Below are 16,488 nucleotides of genomic sequence, written 5' to 3' on the forward strand. Positions count from 1 at the left end.
AAGCGAACCCTGGTCTCCTAACTGTGAGGCAGCAGCACTACCCACTGCGCCATCGTGCCGCCCTATTCTGAAACAACTGTAACTAATTTAAGCATAGTAGCATAGGGTCTTAAATTGTGGGGATAAACAATATTTATCAAAAATATTTATTGTTGCTTTTACAACCATTCATTTAAAAAATACCATCCGATGAGCAGGAACTGTCAGGCTAAATTTCATGCTGTTCACAATCAGAGTATAACAATTTCTTTTTTAATTTTTCTTATCGCATTAAAGTAAAATGATGTTTTTTTTTTCTTATCATGTAGTTATACACTTTCTTGGAATGATTTTCTCATTTTAATGAATGAAAAGTAATTTTAAAAGTAAGAAAATGCAGGAAGTTAAATGTCTACTTTAAGTTACTATCTGTGAAGAAAGCAAAAGGATTTAAATTCAGTAATAATATGGTTAACCTATAAAATTAGATGTTATGTTTTTAGTTCCAATAACTATTTTTTTTATCATATTATAAATACTCTTAACTCAACAATATCATAATGAGAGAGAGAGAGAAAAAAAGAGAGGTTGGGAGCATGTGCTCCAGATTGGGACCTGAGTGTAGCCGTGCAATAGGTGCCACCTCAGCACCACACTGGAACAGTGTGAAGTTGTTTTATGGGTGCTGTAGTGCCAATCTAGCTACCAGCCCCCATGTTTTTCCTGTAAGTTGGAGGACCTGCTTGCAAGGCTGGATGCAGATTAATGTCATATCCAAGATGAAGCAATTGCAGGTTAAGGGCCCAACGGAGTAGAGTCACTTCTGGTGTTTACGGGATTCAAACCAACAACCTTCTGACTGCCGGTGCAGATCCCTAGCCTCCGAGCCACCACTATCAAGGTGAAACCTAACGTAAATGTAACATCAGTTTATTATGGCATGCTTAGCAGTATTTGTTTTCTGTTTGACTAAAGTAAATTATTTTGTGAGTGAGACAAACATAAATGAAATACTTAAAAAAAAAAGCAGCAAGAAATTGGCATTTGCATTAATGCCACTTACAGTGCAAACATCCATCCATTTTCCAACCTGCTGAATCTGAACACAGGGTCACAGGGGTCTGCTGGAGCCAATCCCAGCCAACACAGGGCACAAGGCAGGAACCAATCCCGGGCAGGGTGCCAACCCACCGTAGGACACACACAAACACACCCAGCACACACTAGGGCCAATTTAGAATCACCAATTCACCTAAACTGCATGTCTTTGGACTGTGGGAGGAAACCCACGCAGACACAGGGAGAACATGCAAACTCCACGCAGGGAGGACCCGGGAAGCGAACCGAGGTCTCCTAACTGCGAGGCAGCAGCGCTACCACTGCGCCACTGTGCCACCCACAGTGCCAACAGAAAAATGTAAATCAGACACCACGCTAAAGAAAACAGCAACATACAACAGTAATGTATGGCTACAATACTATATTCTTAAAATAAAAAGTCTCAGCCCATTTATTTCCTAAACCAAGAAGTTCTCAGCTTGAAAATATAATCACCAGTCATTGATAGGACATGTGTCTAATGAAAGGGAAATGCTATCTTACTTTTGCTTTATAACAACAAATACAAGGAATAACATAAAAGAGAAAAAATTGCATTAATATTTTAATGAGCAAAAAAAAAAAAAGTTTTTTTCTTGGTAATATTGCCTGCATCTCTAATACAGCAGATAACAAGAACAACTCAGTGTTGGAAAGCAATTATTGACTAAATGACTCTGTAATGAAAAGACAGAATAAAGGCTTTAATGTAAACTGTCATCACTGAATAACATTACTATGCTGACATATTATTTTGAACACAACTAGTTTCAGTAGATAAAAGAAATTTAATAGCTTTTCCAATGAAATCATTCATGTCATTAAAAACTGCCTATAGTTAAATTTGCATTAGCATAGGCATGCTTGTGTTCAGATTATCTGCTTATTTTAGATGCAAAAATCATTACAAATTATATATGGACATGATATCCATAAAGTCCCAAAGGTCCTACTGTCTAGAACACTACTTAGTAGCTTATTCCATGTGTGTGGTTCTCTATGTAAAGAAAAAAATCCCAATGTTTGTATGAAATTTACCCTTAACAAGTTTCCAACTGTATCCCCATGTTCTTGATGAACTCGTTTTAAAATAACAGTCTCGATCCACTGTACTAATTCCCTTCATAATTTTAAACGCTTCAATCATGTCTCCTCTTAATCTTCTTTTGCTTAAACTGAAAAGGCTCAGCTCTTTTAATCTTTCTTTATAATCCATCTTCTTTAGCCCTGGAATGAGCCTAGTCGCTCTTCTCTGGACCTTTTCTAGCGCTGCTATGTCCTTTTTGGAGCCTGGAGAACAAACCTGCACACAGTACTCCAGATGAGGCCTCACCAATGTGTTATAGAGCTTGAGCATAACCTCCTGTGACTTGTACTCCACACATCGTGCTAAATAACCTAACATTCTATTTGCCTTCTTAATTGGCTTCTGAGCAGTGTCTGGAAGTTGATAGTGCAGAGTCCACTATGACTCCTAAATTCTTTTCATAAGGTGTACTCTTATGGTCCCATCGTATATTCATACCTAACATTTTACTTTTGTGTAATACTTTGCATTTACTTACATTCTACTTATGGTACACACAAACATGTCAAAATCTTTCACAAACTGTAAAAAGGGATGCATCCTTTAATTCTTTTTGTTTGTTTGTTTGTTTTGTTTTTTACAAACCTTGTATCCCACTGGCAGATCCTGGCATTCCTGGGAGCAGCCACTGAGTTTTCGGTTTAAACATTCATTCACATTGCAGCTTCTCTCGTCAGAACCATCACCACAGTCATCTTTACTGTCACAAATATTTCCCAAGGGAATACATCTCCCATTCGCACACATGAAGAAGGAACCATTGCACAAACTTTCTGAAAACAAAAATTATGAGAGAGACTTTAGGAGTAGACCCTATAAACAAATAATGGTATCTACAAGTCTTTATTAGGAGATGTACAGTAAATGTAAATACCACTTCTCTACTGCTTGATATAGAAGACATCGTTAACTTAAACACCTATTTGAGATCTTCATGAATAAGGTAGAGTACTTTATCATTTTACATAAGGAGTATTACAGAGTGATGCTAAAGTAAAATGTAAACCATCTATAGTTAAAAAAGTAATAATAATTCTAGCACCATACATTGATACTGACACATTTGAAAACATTTTTTATTTGTCTTTATATTCTTTATATATATGGACTGACCTTGAGACTGAGTTGATGTATATTCAGATTTACAATGGTGAGATAACAGGGTGCAGTTTTCTTTCTTTGTGTTAAAACTGAATATCCACTGAAGCTGACTAATACTGCTTCTGGATTAAAGCCTTTCTTCATACACCTGCCTAGGGATTGGCATACTACAGATGTTTTTTTTTTTAATACTCCCTATTACAAATGCTTTACTTTTTAAAAACTTACTACTTTTCTTCTGTTGACTAAACTTGGAGCTTTTATGGAATTTTTCAGTTGCATGCAAGAAATACTCTTTTAAATATGCTTCAGGTATGCCTAAACTGTTTGTCCTATATACAGGAAAAGGACTTCCCCTAAACAACTGCCTTGACAACAGAAGCAGGACCAAGACGATGACAAGAAGCTAAATTCTATTGAGAGTTCTCCTAACCCAAGAGAATGGAGCTGTGGAATACAGGGATTATTTTGACAATGAGCCTGTTGTTATGTTTAATATTTTATATTCATATATATATTGTTACATAGTTTACTGTCAAATAATGCAAAGAGTACGTGACACATGTTTCGCCCTTATTTGGGCTCATCAGGCATACACACTCCAGTGCATCCCCATGCGGGGATCGAACCTCGGACGTCATATATATATATATATATATATATATATATATATATATATATATATATACTACATACTAAGTCATTAAATATTATTTATGTACATCTATCTATCTATCTATCTATCTATCTATCTATCTATCTATCTATCTATCTATCTATCTATCTTTGGGACTGTGACATACAAAAGTAAAGATCATTAACAAAAACTAATCTTTAGCTGCAGTTTACTGTTTACACTATTAAATTTACATTTGTTATGATTAAAACTTTCTTAATGTGTTTCTTTAGGGTCCTTAAAAAGCTCATTAACCAAGGTTTGTTCACATTGCGATTACACCTATACACTACAATATGGACAGATTACTTTGACACTGTGTTTACCCATGAGAGGTGCTATATAAATATCACCTCCTGAATGCCTTTGTGAGTTGTAAATTGTTGATGAATAAAAAAATTATCATGCAGTACAGTAAGTGTTGGGAACTTTGACTATAAGGAATAGTCATTGCTTCTACCAATTTTTTCATCAGAAGTAATGATGCACATTTCCAATAATCATTCATTATTATCTTCAAACAGAAATACGCATTAGTGTTTATTCATCTTTTGTAAAGAATCAACTTTGTGATTTGTACTGGAGTGAATTTTCCCAAACTTTTTCCTTTCTTGTTCATAAAATATCCATTTCAATTAGCAACACACGCTCATTATTTGCTTAATATACCCACTGTCATTGGGAGTTAAAACATACTGTATTACTAAAAAGTAAAATTTAGTTAATATTATGCTTTGAGGAAAGCCCATACACACTTAAGGCATTTTAGAGCACTGTCTAGGGTACAGAGATATAAGTCCACTCTTCTCCCAAATTTATTAGGAGCCCAGGGAAAATAAGCTTGGTGAACGTGCATAAATTTGGCCCATGTGTTGTGTGGTCTTAAAGTCACAAGTGTCATGGTGACACACTGAAATAAAACTGAAAGGCCAGCTCTGTTACCAACAGATCTGCAAAGTCTTGGAAGAAAAGATAAAAAAAGATGTATGGCAAAATTATGAGACAAAGCAGATTTAAAGCTTTTCGTGCTCACAGTAAGAGCCACCAATAAGGGAAATGCTTTCCTAGATTGAAAATCTCACTGGATCTCATCTCTTTTGACCTTAAAGGTTTTGTGACTTTCCATCGAACAATCACACATGCTAATAACTCATCTCTCATTTGACGGATACATTCTACATTTCTGTCTAAGATAAACCTCCTCCATTTTAGAGCACTGTCTAGGGTACAGAGATATAAGTCCACTCTTCTCCCAATTTTATAAGGGGCCAGGGAAGGACAAGTGACTCTACTCCTTATGGACCCAAGCCATAAAGGAGCAACCACCCAGATGGATGCATCACTTCTTGTCTAAGCGACCTATGGAGAGGAGCTCCAGACCCTAACTATAATTAATGAAGCCATTCTGACTAAGTTAGCCAGAGTGTCACAGTGGCAGCGATTTTGTTTCTTTTCTGAATGCCATTGTACATTGATTTTGTTCAAGCCATTCAGTAAACAGGGACAATCAGGTTGGCGCCCCAAAATGTTATCAGCGTTTCGTCATTCCATTGAATAAACACACATGCTAATAACTCATCTCTCATTTGACAGATGCATTCTACATTTTTGCCTAGAGATCTATCAAGATAAACCTCCTCTGGTATTGTAAAGAACTGTGCCAGATCTTGAACCCATTTAATGCAAGATCAAGCAATATGCTACACACTTCCTGTCATATTATTATGGGAAAAATAAACTACCTTTGGATTAAGAATTCCAGAACCCAGTTTTGAAAATGAGGGAAGGTTCAGAAGGTTCATTCTAAGTGTTACACCATAATTTAAGAAAACACAAAAAAGATAGACTTCAATGAAGAATATACATCAGCAAATAATTTAAAAAGTATGAATTCCTCATGCACTCAAAGGCCTTCTGATGTGCTATAAAGTTACACATAACTTACTGTTATTTCTTATGTTATTGAGGAATACTGTATCAACTTGAGTTAACTTGTATTATGTTGTCATATTCGGACACTGTTATTAGACTAACCTTTTCATACTACACCTTGTAATTGCAAAAAGCTTTTCTACCATTCAGCTCTACTTTTTATTTGTAACAGTGTACTTCCTTTTTTCTTTCTTTTAATATTGTCCCTTTAAATTAATGTTCATGTTTATAGGTGGCACCTTTGACCTGTACTCATGGAGCTACACTCCTCATTGTCTATGCAAAATAATTATTTCATTTGATTGTTGACACTGCATTGTTTTGCCAAATTAACTAATATATGCAATCCAGATTTTGTATCTTGGTTAAATACATTGCTACATAAAATTATCATACAAATCATAATTATTCCTCCATTTATGTATTTACTGATAATGCATAATTCAGTTTGAAGGTTCCAGAAAGTTGGAGCCTTACACCAGCATCAGGTACAAGGTAGGAGCTAATTTTGGAAAGCAGACTCAAGACAAACTCACTTGCACAACTAAACTAACTCTTGCACAGTCACTTTAGATTCACTGTTTACCTTGACTGTCACCTCTTTGGGATCAGAACTAGAGTGTAATGCAAATAAATATGGAACACAGGTATGAAGGAAGAATTTACTGTATAATCAGATGTTATGCCACTGTAACAAAAACAATTAATTTGACGTCACTGGATTAATACTTAATTTGTTTCCATGAATATTATGTATTAGTTCATAACATATAATTGCATAATCTCACCACTTTCACCCCATGTTAAAAGAAAACAAAAAAAAAAAGAGCATGCGAACATCTGCATTAAGTCTTCACAGGTCAGTAAAGGTAAAGATTTCCAGTTTTACTAAGTGCAACACCTCCTTTAATGATTCTATAAACCCCACACCTTTTCAGTGAAGACTCCCTAGCATTACTCTTCTGAAAGATAATTCTAGATTTAGAGAAGGTTAATATTTCTGCTTCATCCTAGTGATGATATTATTTAGTCTGCAAAAAACATAATATGCAGCATATCTTTAGGCTGATTTTAAAAAAGAGCAAGAATATGGACTTGCCTGCAGCTGAGCACTTTGGATTTAATGGTGCTTCATCAGAATAGTCAGGGCAGTCGGGATCACCATCACATTCCCACTGTGCATTCAATAAACATCTTCCATCAGAGCAACGGAACTCATTGGCACTACATGTTTGATAAACTAAAAAAAAGAATAATGAATAAATCGTTTTAGTCTGAATAGATAATGACATTATACTGTAAGTATACAATTTGTATATAGTACTTAATTTAAGTAGTAACTTTCTTAAAATCACTTCTAAAATCAATGGTCTATAAAAATGATCATTCCAATATGAAACATTTCAGCAGATCTTTCTCTTCATTTCCAAATTAATTCTTCAAAAAACCACCACCATCATACCCATCCTGAAGAAATCCTCTGTCTCATGCCTCAATGACTATCACCCTATAGCACTCTTCTTCACTTGTTATCGTGAAGTGCTTCGAGAGGCTAGTTTTACTTGAAAGCCTGACTTCCCATATCACATGAACCCTCTCCAGTTCGCTCAAACGTTTCCACTGAAGATGCAATATCTTTTTATCTGGTCCTGTCCCATCTGTTCAAAATCAACACTTCTGTTAGAATGCCTTTCGTTGACTTCAGTTCAGATTCCAACACCATCATCCTTCAGAAGCTCATAGAAAAGATGGGTCTCTTAGACTTCAACACTTCCCTATACAAACAGATACTGGTCTTCTTGACAGAGAGACACCAGACAGTCCATGTTGGAAACACCATCTCCAGTGTCATCATGCTGAACACTGGCATCCCCCCCCGCCCCCAGGACTGTGTACTTGCCCACATTGGTTCACTCTGTTGACTCAAAATTGTGTGGCTGTGTACAGCTCTAAAATCATCATTAAGTTTGTGAATGATGCAACGTGGGCGGTGCAGTGGTAGCGTTGCTGCCTCGCAGTAAGGAGACCTGGGTTCACTTCCCGGGTCCTCCCTGCGTGGAGTTTGCATGTTCTCCCCGTGTCTGTGTGAGTTTCCTCTGGGTGCTCTGGTTTCCTCCCACAATCCAGAGACATGCAGGTTAGGTGGATTGGCGATTCTAAATTGGCCCTAGTATGTGCTTGGTGTGGGGGTGTGTGTGTGTGTGTGTCCCGCTGTGGGTTGGCGCCCTGCCCAGGATTGGTTCCTGCCTTGCACCCTGTGTTGGCTGGGATTAACTCCAGCAGACCCCCGTGACCCTGTGTTTGGATTCAACGGGATGGAAAATGGATTGATGGATGATGCAACGTTGGTGGTCCTTATTAGCAATGGGGATGAGTCTTCTTACAGAATGGAGATATGATATTTGGCAAACTAGTGCATGTTGTGGCCAAGACGAAAGAGATGCTTAATGATTTCAGGAAGGCCCATGCTGTCCACACCCCTCTGTACATCGAGGGCTCTGCGGTGGAATATGGACAAGAGCACCAAATTCCATGGTGTGCAACTGGGACCTGACCTTACTTTGTCAATTAACACTACCTTCATAGCCAAGAACATGCAGCAGCATATCCACTTTCTTCAGTGGATGACGAAGGCTAGCCTACCTCTGTCCATTCTCAACACATCCTACAGGGGCACCATCAAGAGTGTTCTGACCAGCTGCATCACTGTCTGATCTGGGTACTTCAGTGTCTATGACCATAACATTCGATGACAGATAGTGCACATAGCAGAACAGATCACTGAGACCTCTCTGCCCTTCATTAAAGACTTCTTTATAAAGTGTAGTATCCGCAAAGCTTATAGCATTGTAAAGGACCCCTTCCACAGGCTTTGTCCCAATTTTATCTGGCAGAAGACACTATAGCATCTGAACCAGTTCTGTCAGGTTCTGCAATAGCTTGGCTGCCCAGTCTCTGAACTCTGTGCTGCTCCTGGCTCTCAGATCTACTCCTAATAGTTTGTTTACATGCAGTACATTTGCTACATTTGTTACTATTATTGTTTTTATGATTAGTTGTTAATATTTCTTGATTTGTTACTATATATTTCAAATTATTACTTTCTATTAATTTCCGTATTTTTTGTTATTTATTGATTTATTTATCTATTTATAGTATAGTATAGTTCTTTACCTCTCTTGCACTTGTCCTATATTTATGCATGTGCTGCAACACGGTCCTGGGTAATGTTATTTAATGCCACTGTATGCTGCAATAATGTGTGTGGATGGTCTGAAAAAAAGCTACTTGATTTCACTTGATTTTATAGCTAAGCATTTAAGGCCCCATATTTAAATGTATTTATTTACCTTACTCCTGCCATAGAACACTATGTCTGTCCATTGCAGGGCATGTTCATAGATACTCATATTGGACTAATTTAGTCCTAAGACTCAAGATAATTGTCTTTAAAAATTAAGGAGAAAATCCAGAGGAAACACCTAAAGGAGAATTTTCAGGCTGCACGCAGACTAAGCAGTGATATGAACACAGTTCACCTAGAGCTTTGAGGGAGCAAATGACACAATGGATCACAGCTTAATAAAAATACGTTCTAATGGCATCTGAACAGCAGACAATAAAATTATTAACGGGTTGACTGCATTTAGTGATCTATTGGCTTTTACTAGTTTTAGTGTGGGTGTGCTATAATTTGCTCATGTACTGTATTTACTTCAAAACTGAGAAAATATAATAGTTGTCAAGGTTAATAATGCAGTTAAAATTATAACCAGTGCAAAACTATTCCGCAGGACAGCAAATTTATAAAAGGCATTGTTAACTTGGTTATGGTACTTACAGTAAGTATACCATGGTGGATGGCAGCAAGAATGTCATGAATTCATAAATGTTAAATTTCCTTTTAGCCATTCTCATTATATTTCTTATCAGCAAAAGAAAACTTAAAACTTCCACAGTGACAAACTCTGTATATTGTCAACAGTTATGTAGTTTTGCATTTAGAACAAGCAGTGGAAGAACACTGTTGTCATGCTAATAATAAATCCTCTCCTGAAGCCACAGTATATTCTTTCATTTGACTGATGCATTCTACATTTCTGCATAGAGATCTATCAAGATAAATTTCTTCTGGTATTGTAAAGTATTGTGCCAGGTTTTGAGTCCATTTAATATAAGATCAAGCCACTTGCTAGACATTCCCTGTCATATTATTATCAAAACAATAAACTGGTTTTGAATTAAGAATGTCAGAACCAAGTTATGAAAATAAGGGAAAGTTTTGAAAGTTATATATAAGGCAAGAAAAAATATAGAGTTCATTGAAAAATATACATCAGCATATTATTAAAAAAGTATGAATTCCCCATGCACTCAATGACATTCTGATCCACTATAAAGGTAGACACAATTTACCAACTGCTGTGGTCTCTGCCTATCCATAAATATTGTCAAAGAATATTGTATAAACTAGAATGAATTTGTATTATGCTTCATTATGATATTGTGCAACTGTGCAAACAAGAGAGCTGGAATAATAAGTGTAAAAGTACATTTTTGCCAACCTCAAGAAAAGGGAAAACAATTGAAACACTGCAGTTTGATGTACTACACGTTTCAAGTATACACATACATGATTTAACAAAACTATTACAGTTAATCTCCACAAATGCCATAACTGTAAATATTAGCCAGGTATCGGGAAGACATGACACATTTACATTTTCAGAATGTTTATTGCATTGCTGTCCACTTTGAACAGTAAATAATTTGGTCCTAATGCTTGCGATTAAAGGAACCAACAATGAAGATTTGGGAAAATAATTAAGAAAAATGAAAGATTGATCTAAAATATTTGCACTGACATAAAGGTATGAAATAATGTATTTTAATATAAAAATAAATGTAGAAATCACAATAGAACACAAACAGCAGAGGCAAGTGCATTCATGAGAGAAATTCCAAATAATAAACAGCAGCAAATTAGAGAAACACGCCACTTTAATATCTGTCCCCATTTATTTAAGTGCAAAAGGCAACATGTAGCAAGAAATAAGAACAGAAACATTAAATGTGACACAATAATGCTGGCAGTAACAAAAATATGTTTCCCACTGGTGAGAACAACACAGTCTAACAAAAGACTAGCAAATCAATAAAGTATCACAGCTTTAAAGCACTGCCATCAAATTAAATGAAAGATGTTAGAAAACAGTTGTTTGTTGCAAAGAAACTAATGAAGCAGTGCACAGCTCTTATAATAGTAAAAAAATACTCAATAGTTATTAAAAAATATAGCACATGAAGGTGAATTTGAGACAGACAGATTAGTCACAGCAAATAGGCTGCATATCAAGATTTAAGATAAGGTTAATAAAGAAGAATTACAATGTGATTTAATCTTAACCCTTCATATTGTTTTGTAAGGAGCTTTTTTATTATTATTTTCCAGACAACAAACCTAGGCTTTTGCTATTCTGAAGAAAAAAAACCAAATTATTTGCAAAGCAAAATATTTGTCTGCGCATGGAGAGTTTTTATTACAAAACAAAATAAACACCATATTGAGATTTTTTTATAACCACTTGTGTCGAAATATAGTTTACTGGAATTCACACTGAAATCATATTTTAGAAAAACTATAGTATATCTTAATGTCCAATATTTTAAATTTTACAGTTTCATTTCAATATGCAATGAATGGCACTGCCTCTTTATTACAAACTATTATATACAGTATACTTTTAGCCAGCTAGTGCCTTACAATTTAAAATAGTCATTTATTTCTATAGTACTATTACCATGTTCATAGCACTTCAGAGAAATTCAAAATCAACAACAGGGTATATCCAACAACGAAAACAAACAATGTTTGCATAAAACACTAAATAAAAATAAATACAGGAAACACAAATCTTTGAATTAGAATAAGAGATCATAAAACTAAATAAAACTACAAAATATTAAAAAATGCTATGAGAAAATCCTGAACAAATAATATAATTTGTGATACAAATGCAAATCATCCTGAATGAAAATGAAACTGAAGGAAGGGTCAGGATATGCGGGTCACTGAAAAGCCTTCCTGAACAAATGAGATTTAAGTTGTTTTTATTAAAAGAATGAATGGAGTCAGTTAATCTAATTCATTTCAGGAGGTCGTCCCAAAGTCTGGGTGCTACACACCTGACGGCCCTGTCACCCATAGAGTGGAGGTCATTGTGGTGCACTACAACATTGCCAGAATCAGTGGATCTTACCGGACAGACAGGAGCATAGTGATGGAGAAGGTCACTGATATAGTCCGGTGCAAGGCCATTTAGAGCTTTGTAGGTTATTAATAGAATTTTATATTCGACCCTGTAAGACACAGGGAGCCAATAAAGGTGGAGCAGGATGAGTGTTATGTGCTCGCTGTTGCGCGTCTGTGTAAGGACTCTTACAGCAGAGCTTTGAACCATTGATTAAAGATTAGACGGGCTACCTGCCAGTAGTATGGAGTTACAGTAGCCCATTCAGGATGTAATAAAAGCATGGACGTTTCTCAGCATCAGAAAAGGAGAGGAATACGGATACACTCAGGAGATGGAAGTAAGAAAGATTCTTAATGTTGTTTATGTGAGTAGAATAAGAAATTCCAGACATCCAATTTCACTTTTGGCAGTGCTTAATTTACTGTTGTTGAGGTATTTATTTCTTGTAAAATACTGTGCTCTGCCACTTGCCAACAGTCATCTGTATTTGTTTGTTGGTGAGGGTTTTTCTCCAAATACTCTGGATTTACTCCCCCATTCCCAAAGACATGTTGGTTGGGTCAGCTGGTGAGAAAGTCTGGAATCACCGTGCTGGCTATGAGACTTGTGTGTGTGACGTGTCCACGGAGGATGAGATTTAGAAAAAGCAGAACTATCAGTTTTAAGGATGTGCCATTTAAGACTTGATTCATTCTTAACAGTACACATACCCTCTGCTGAAGTGCATATGTTGTACACCAAAGTGCTTACAATGTATATTAGAATGCATACGCTGTGTGCTGAAACTCATTAAGTATTGATTGACTTTTTTTCCCTCAGACTACATAAAGTTTACATACATTTAATAGTAAACTTCTATTGAATTGATTACACCAAATGAGTTTTCTTAAAACTCCAGTACTGGAAAATAAGTAACAACTGAAAAAAATGAGAAGGATGAGAGTTTATGAGCATTGTACTGTAAACTTCTTCATGCATTCTCTCAATATAGAGAGTATATACTATCAAGAGTGATTTATATTCTGTAAGCCTTTTCCTGATTTTCTGTGGAGCTGTTTGGTGCCATCTTTGTCATGAATATTTTCTGTGTGTTTCTAAAAGTATTTTTGCTCATACTTGTGCATCCTATCTTTTTCTTTCAGGATACCCTATGCTTTGTTTTAAATACGTTCTCCCTAGAATTTTTATTTCCATATTTCTTATTAATGTATTTTTTATTTGATTTTATTTTTTTTAATACTACATGTTTCATCATACCTTTTAAAATACCCTTGTATGTACCTTAATAAATAACCAGATTTGCCAGAACCCATATCCATCAAAGTTGGGTCTGTAACAGGGCTTCCATGCAATGCATGACACACTCAAACAATAATAATCACTGGGAAATTTGGAATCAAAAATCTTTAGGATTTGGAAGGACAACTGCTGTACTACAATGAAAGCTCAAACAAATGGACAGAACATGCAAAGTCTACATAAACAGTGAGTGCGTGAGAATTGAGATCAGCCCGCTGGAGTTATGTGGTAGCAGCACTAATGGCTGCAGTACTGTGCTACTTTTTGCAGTGACTGGTATGCTCTTGTATGGTACTGTACATAGCCCAGCAGAACTAGAAGCTATTAAAGAGTTTGTTTTATTAGTGTCCCAAATTATCCATCCATCCATTATCCAACCTGCTATATCCTAACTACATGGTCATGTGGGTCTGCTGGAGAAAATCCCAGCCAATACAGGGCGCAAGGCAGGAAACTAACCCCGGGCAGGGCACCAGTCCACCGCAGGGCACACACACTCACACAGTACACACTAGGGACAATTTAGGATCACCAATGCACCTAACCTGCATGTCTTTGGACTGTAGGAGGAAACCCACGCAGACACGGGGAGAACATGCAAACTCTACGCAGGGAGGACCCGGGAAGCAAACCCAGGTCTCCTTACTACGAGGCAGCAACGCTACCACTGCGCCACCATGCCGCCGTGTCCCAAACTAATGTTGTATAATAAAAGCTTCACAATAAATTAAATGATTCTGATCAATGAAATGAGGTTTAAAATAACATACCACATTCTGCAGGTTCATCAGAGCCATCTCCACAGTCATTGTCGTGATCACATACAAAATGCAAAGGAATGCATTTTGTATTATGGCACTTAAATGCATTATCATCACAACGAGTAAGTGGTTCTAAGAAAAAGAAAGCAATTTAGAGTTAAACTAAACCCAAAAAACTTGGCTTTCAATAACTGTTTATAACCTATGACAGTATGAAGCTGACCTACTTTATGTAATCTCAGTATAGAGGATACAAACAGCTTTTCAGGAATGCATTATATTCTTGACAGACACAATTCCTTCATGAAACAGTACAAACATGCATTTCATTGGATGAAATTATACAGTATAGGTCAAAATAAGTTTTAGTCTTTTGTATATCTAGCAAGTCACTAATTTAAATAACAATTTATCATTTATAGGTATTGTACACAATACAAATAAGAATTAAAATATAGCAAATGAAATAAGTAAACTCTACAATTAAGCAATTATAATACACTAGCTGAGTAAGCCCGGGATCCTAGAAACTATTGAAATCGTCAGAAAAAAAATTGAAATGTAGAGATGTCAGGTAAATGAAAGGAGCTACTCTGGGCATCTCTCTCCTAGGAGGTTTCGTTTTGCCAACGTGCTTGCCTGGCTTGTGTATTAGCGGCAGAAGGAAAAGTAAAAGGGATACTGCTTTGCCGATATGCTTGCCTCACTTCTGTATTTTAGGCTAAGTGAATGACTCTTTCTTCGGAGGTTTCATTTTGCCGACGTGCTGGTCTCAGTTGTGTATTAGCAGCTAAGCAAGTTTCTGTTTCCTCGGAGGTGGAGCCCTACTCTGACTCCACCTCTCACTTCCAGGCCAGTCAGACAGACACACACACTTCCATGGGCAGACATTTATATATAAGACTAGGTAAAGTCTTTTTAGCACATTTTAGACACCCTTTGCTATTAGGTGGACTTGATTCTTTCAGACCTCTAGGGGCAAGATTTCATTTTTTTTTATTTATTTGGTTAAATTTACCTCATTAAATGTTTTGAATCAGAAAACACTTAACTCTACGATCAAAAATCTACGGAAGAAAACAATATTCAAAGCACCCTGTTTAGAGTTTTTGAAATGTACCATCGAAACCACACTAGGCACTGTGCTGGAAAACACAGGGTTTTTAGTTTAGTCCTCCACCTTTGAAACACTAATCAATCTTCTGCTTCAATTAGAAAAATATATTTTAATAATTATACTATAACTCTGCATTTGTAACGTGCCTTTTGATGGCGTTCACTATAGAAAGGCACTATTTAAAAGTCGGCTTGCTTGTAAATTTGTAAATACAATACTGCAATAAAAATCCCTCACCACAGCACACAGAAAACTTCTAGGATGTGGACAGAAGTTATGTCAACATTTCCTTACTGTGCCCAAATGATAGCAAGGCCCAAGCCTATGTGACATTTTGGCAAAAATGAGAAAGGACAGTGGCAACAATGGGCATCATTGCTTGACTTAGGTGATTCTGAAGTCTTGGCGAACTGATATTTTTCCCATTGACTGAACGACTGTGATTGCCATTATTCAAAGGTGAAAGAAACAGGCAGAGTGCAGAATAATGTTACTGTCAGTTTCTGATAATCTGTTTACCACGGTGCTGCTGAACAGAGTAAAATATGATCCATGTTCATCAAAGGCATACTCATAGATGTTCCACCGTTGATTGTATTTCTATGCTGAACACAATGATTCAGGGCAGAAAGGAGTTTGGTACACCATTGTGGGCAGCACACGTCGAACTGAAAGCCACATATCATTCAGTAATTTACCTAACCCTGTGGCAGATATGCTTCTTGACAAAGCTTCGTGGAAGCTGTTTATAAGGGCACATGAATTTGTATTAAAATCAAGAAATTAAGCTGCTTTTATTGCCTAGTGGATTTAGGCAGGGCTGCATGATTGCTACAGACCAGTTCCTGTTGCCTGTACACCATTTCATGGAGCACATAGACCATCAGGGAATGGCTGGAGTGATCTTCAGCAATCAAGTCCTAACCGACCTGGCCTTCACAGGTTCATTAAAGATATGGCACTTCTGGCAGAAATGTTGGATGTGCTAAGGCTGTTACTGTGTTACATGTAGGATGAAACTTTTAAAATAAGTATGCACATCAGTTGGCAGAAGATGAAAATAGTGAATTAAACCATTTCAAACTTGCTTACTGTCAGCCTCTTTCTTCATTTGTTCAGTTTCAGAGCTTTCAATTAATCTGGGATTATTGTGTTTAAATAAACCTTGACTGCAGCTAGTCTCT

The 16,488-nt window shown here is 36.5% G+C and overlaps 1 protein-coding gene across 1 annotated transcript in view; it reads right to left on the reverse strand.

Moving 5' to 3' along the window:
* The window catches only part of lrp1bb (low density lipoprotein receptor-related protein 1Bb), a 2,167,948-nt gene that overhangs the window by 326,345 nt on the left and 1,825,115 nt on the right, over positions 1 to 16,488 (reverse strand). The window contains exons 53-55 of the mRNA XM_051931086.1: positions 14,197 to 14,319; positions 6,973 to 7,113; positions 2,750 to 2,937 (exon numbers count right to left, since the gene is read on the reverse strand). Of these exons, the coding sequence (XP_051787046.1) occupies positions 2,750 to 2,937; positions 6,973 to 7,113; positions 14,197 to 14,319 (452 nt within the window). The remainder of the gene's footprint in view (positions 1 to 2,749; positions 2,938 to 6,972; positions 7,114 to 14,196; positions 14,320 to 16,488) is intronic.

Source organism: Erpetoichthys calabaricus, chromosome 8 (assembly GCF_900747795.2).
Source record: "Erpetoichthys calabaricus chromosome 8, fErpCal1.3, whole genome shotgun sequence".
Classification (NCBI taxonomy): domain Eukaryota; kingdom Metazoa; phylum Chordata; class Cladistia; order Polypteriformes; family Polypteridae; genus Erpetoichthys; species Erpetoichthys calabaricus.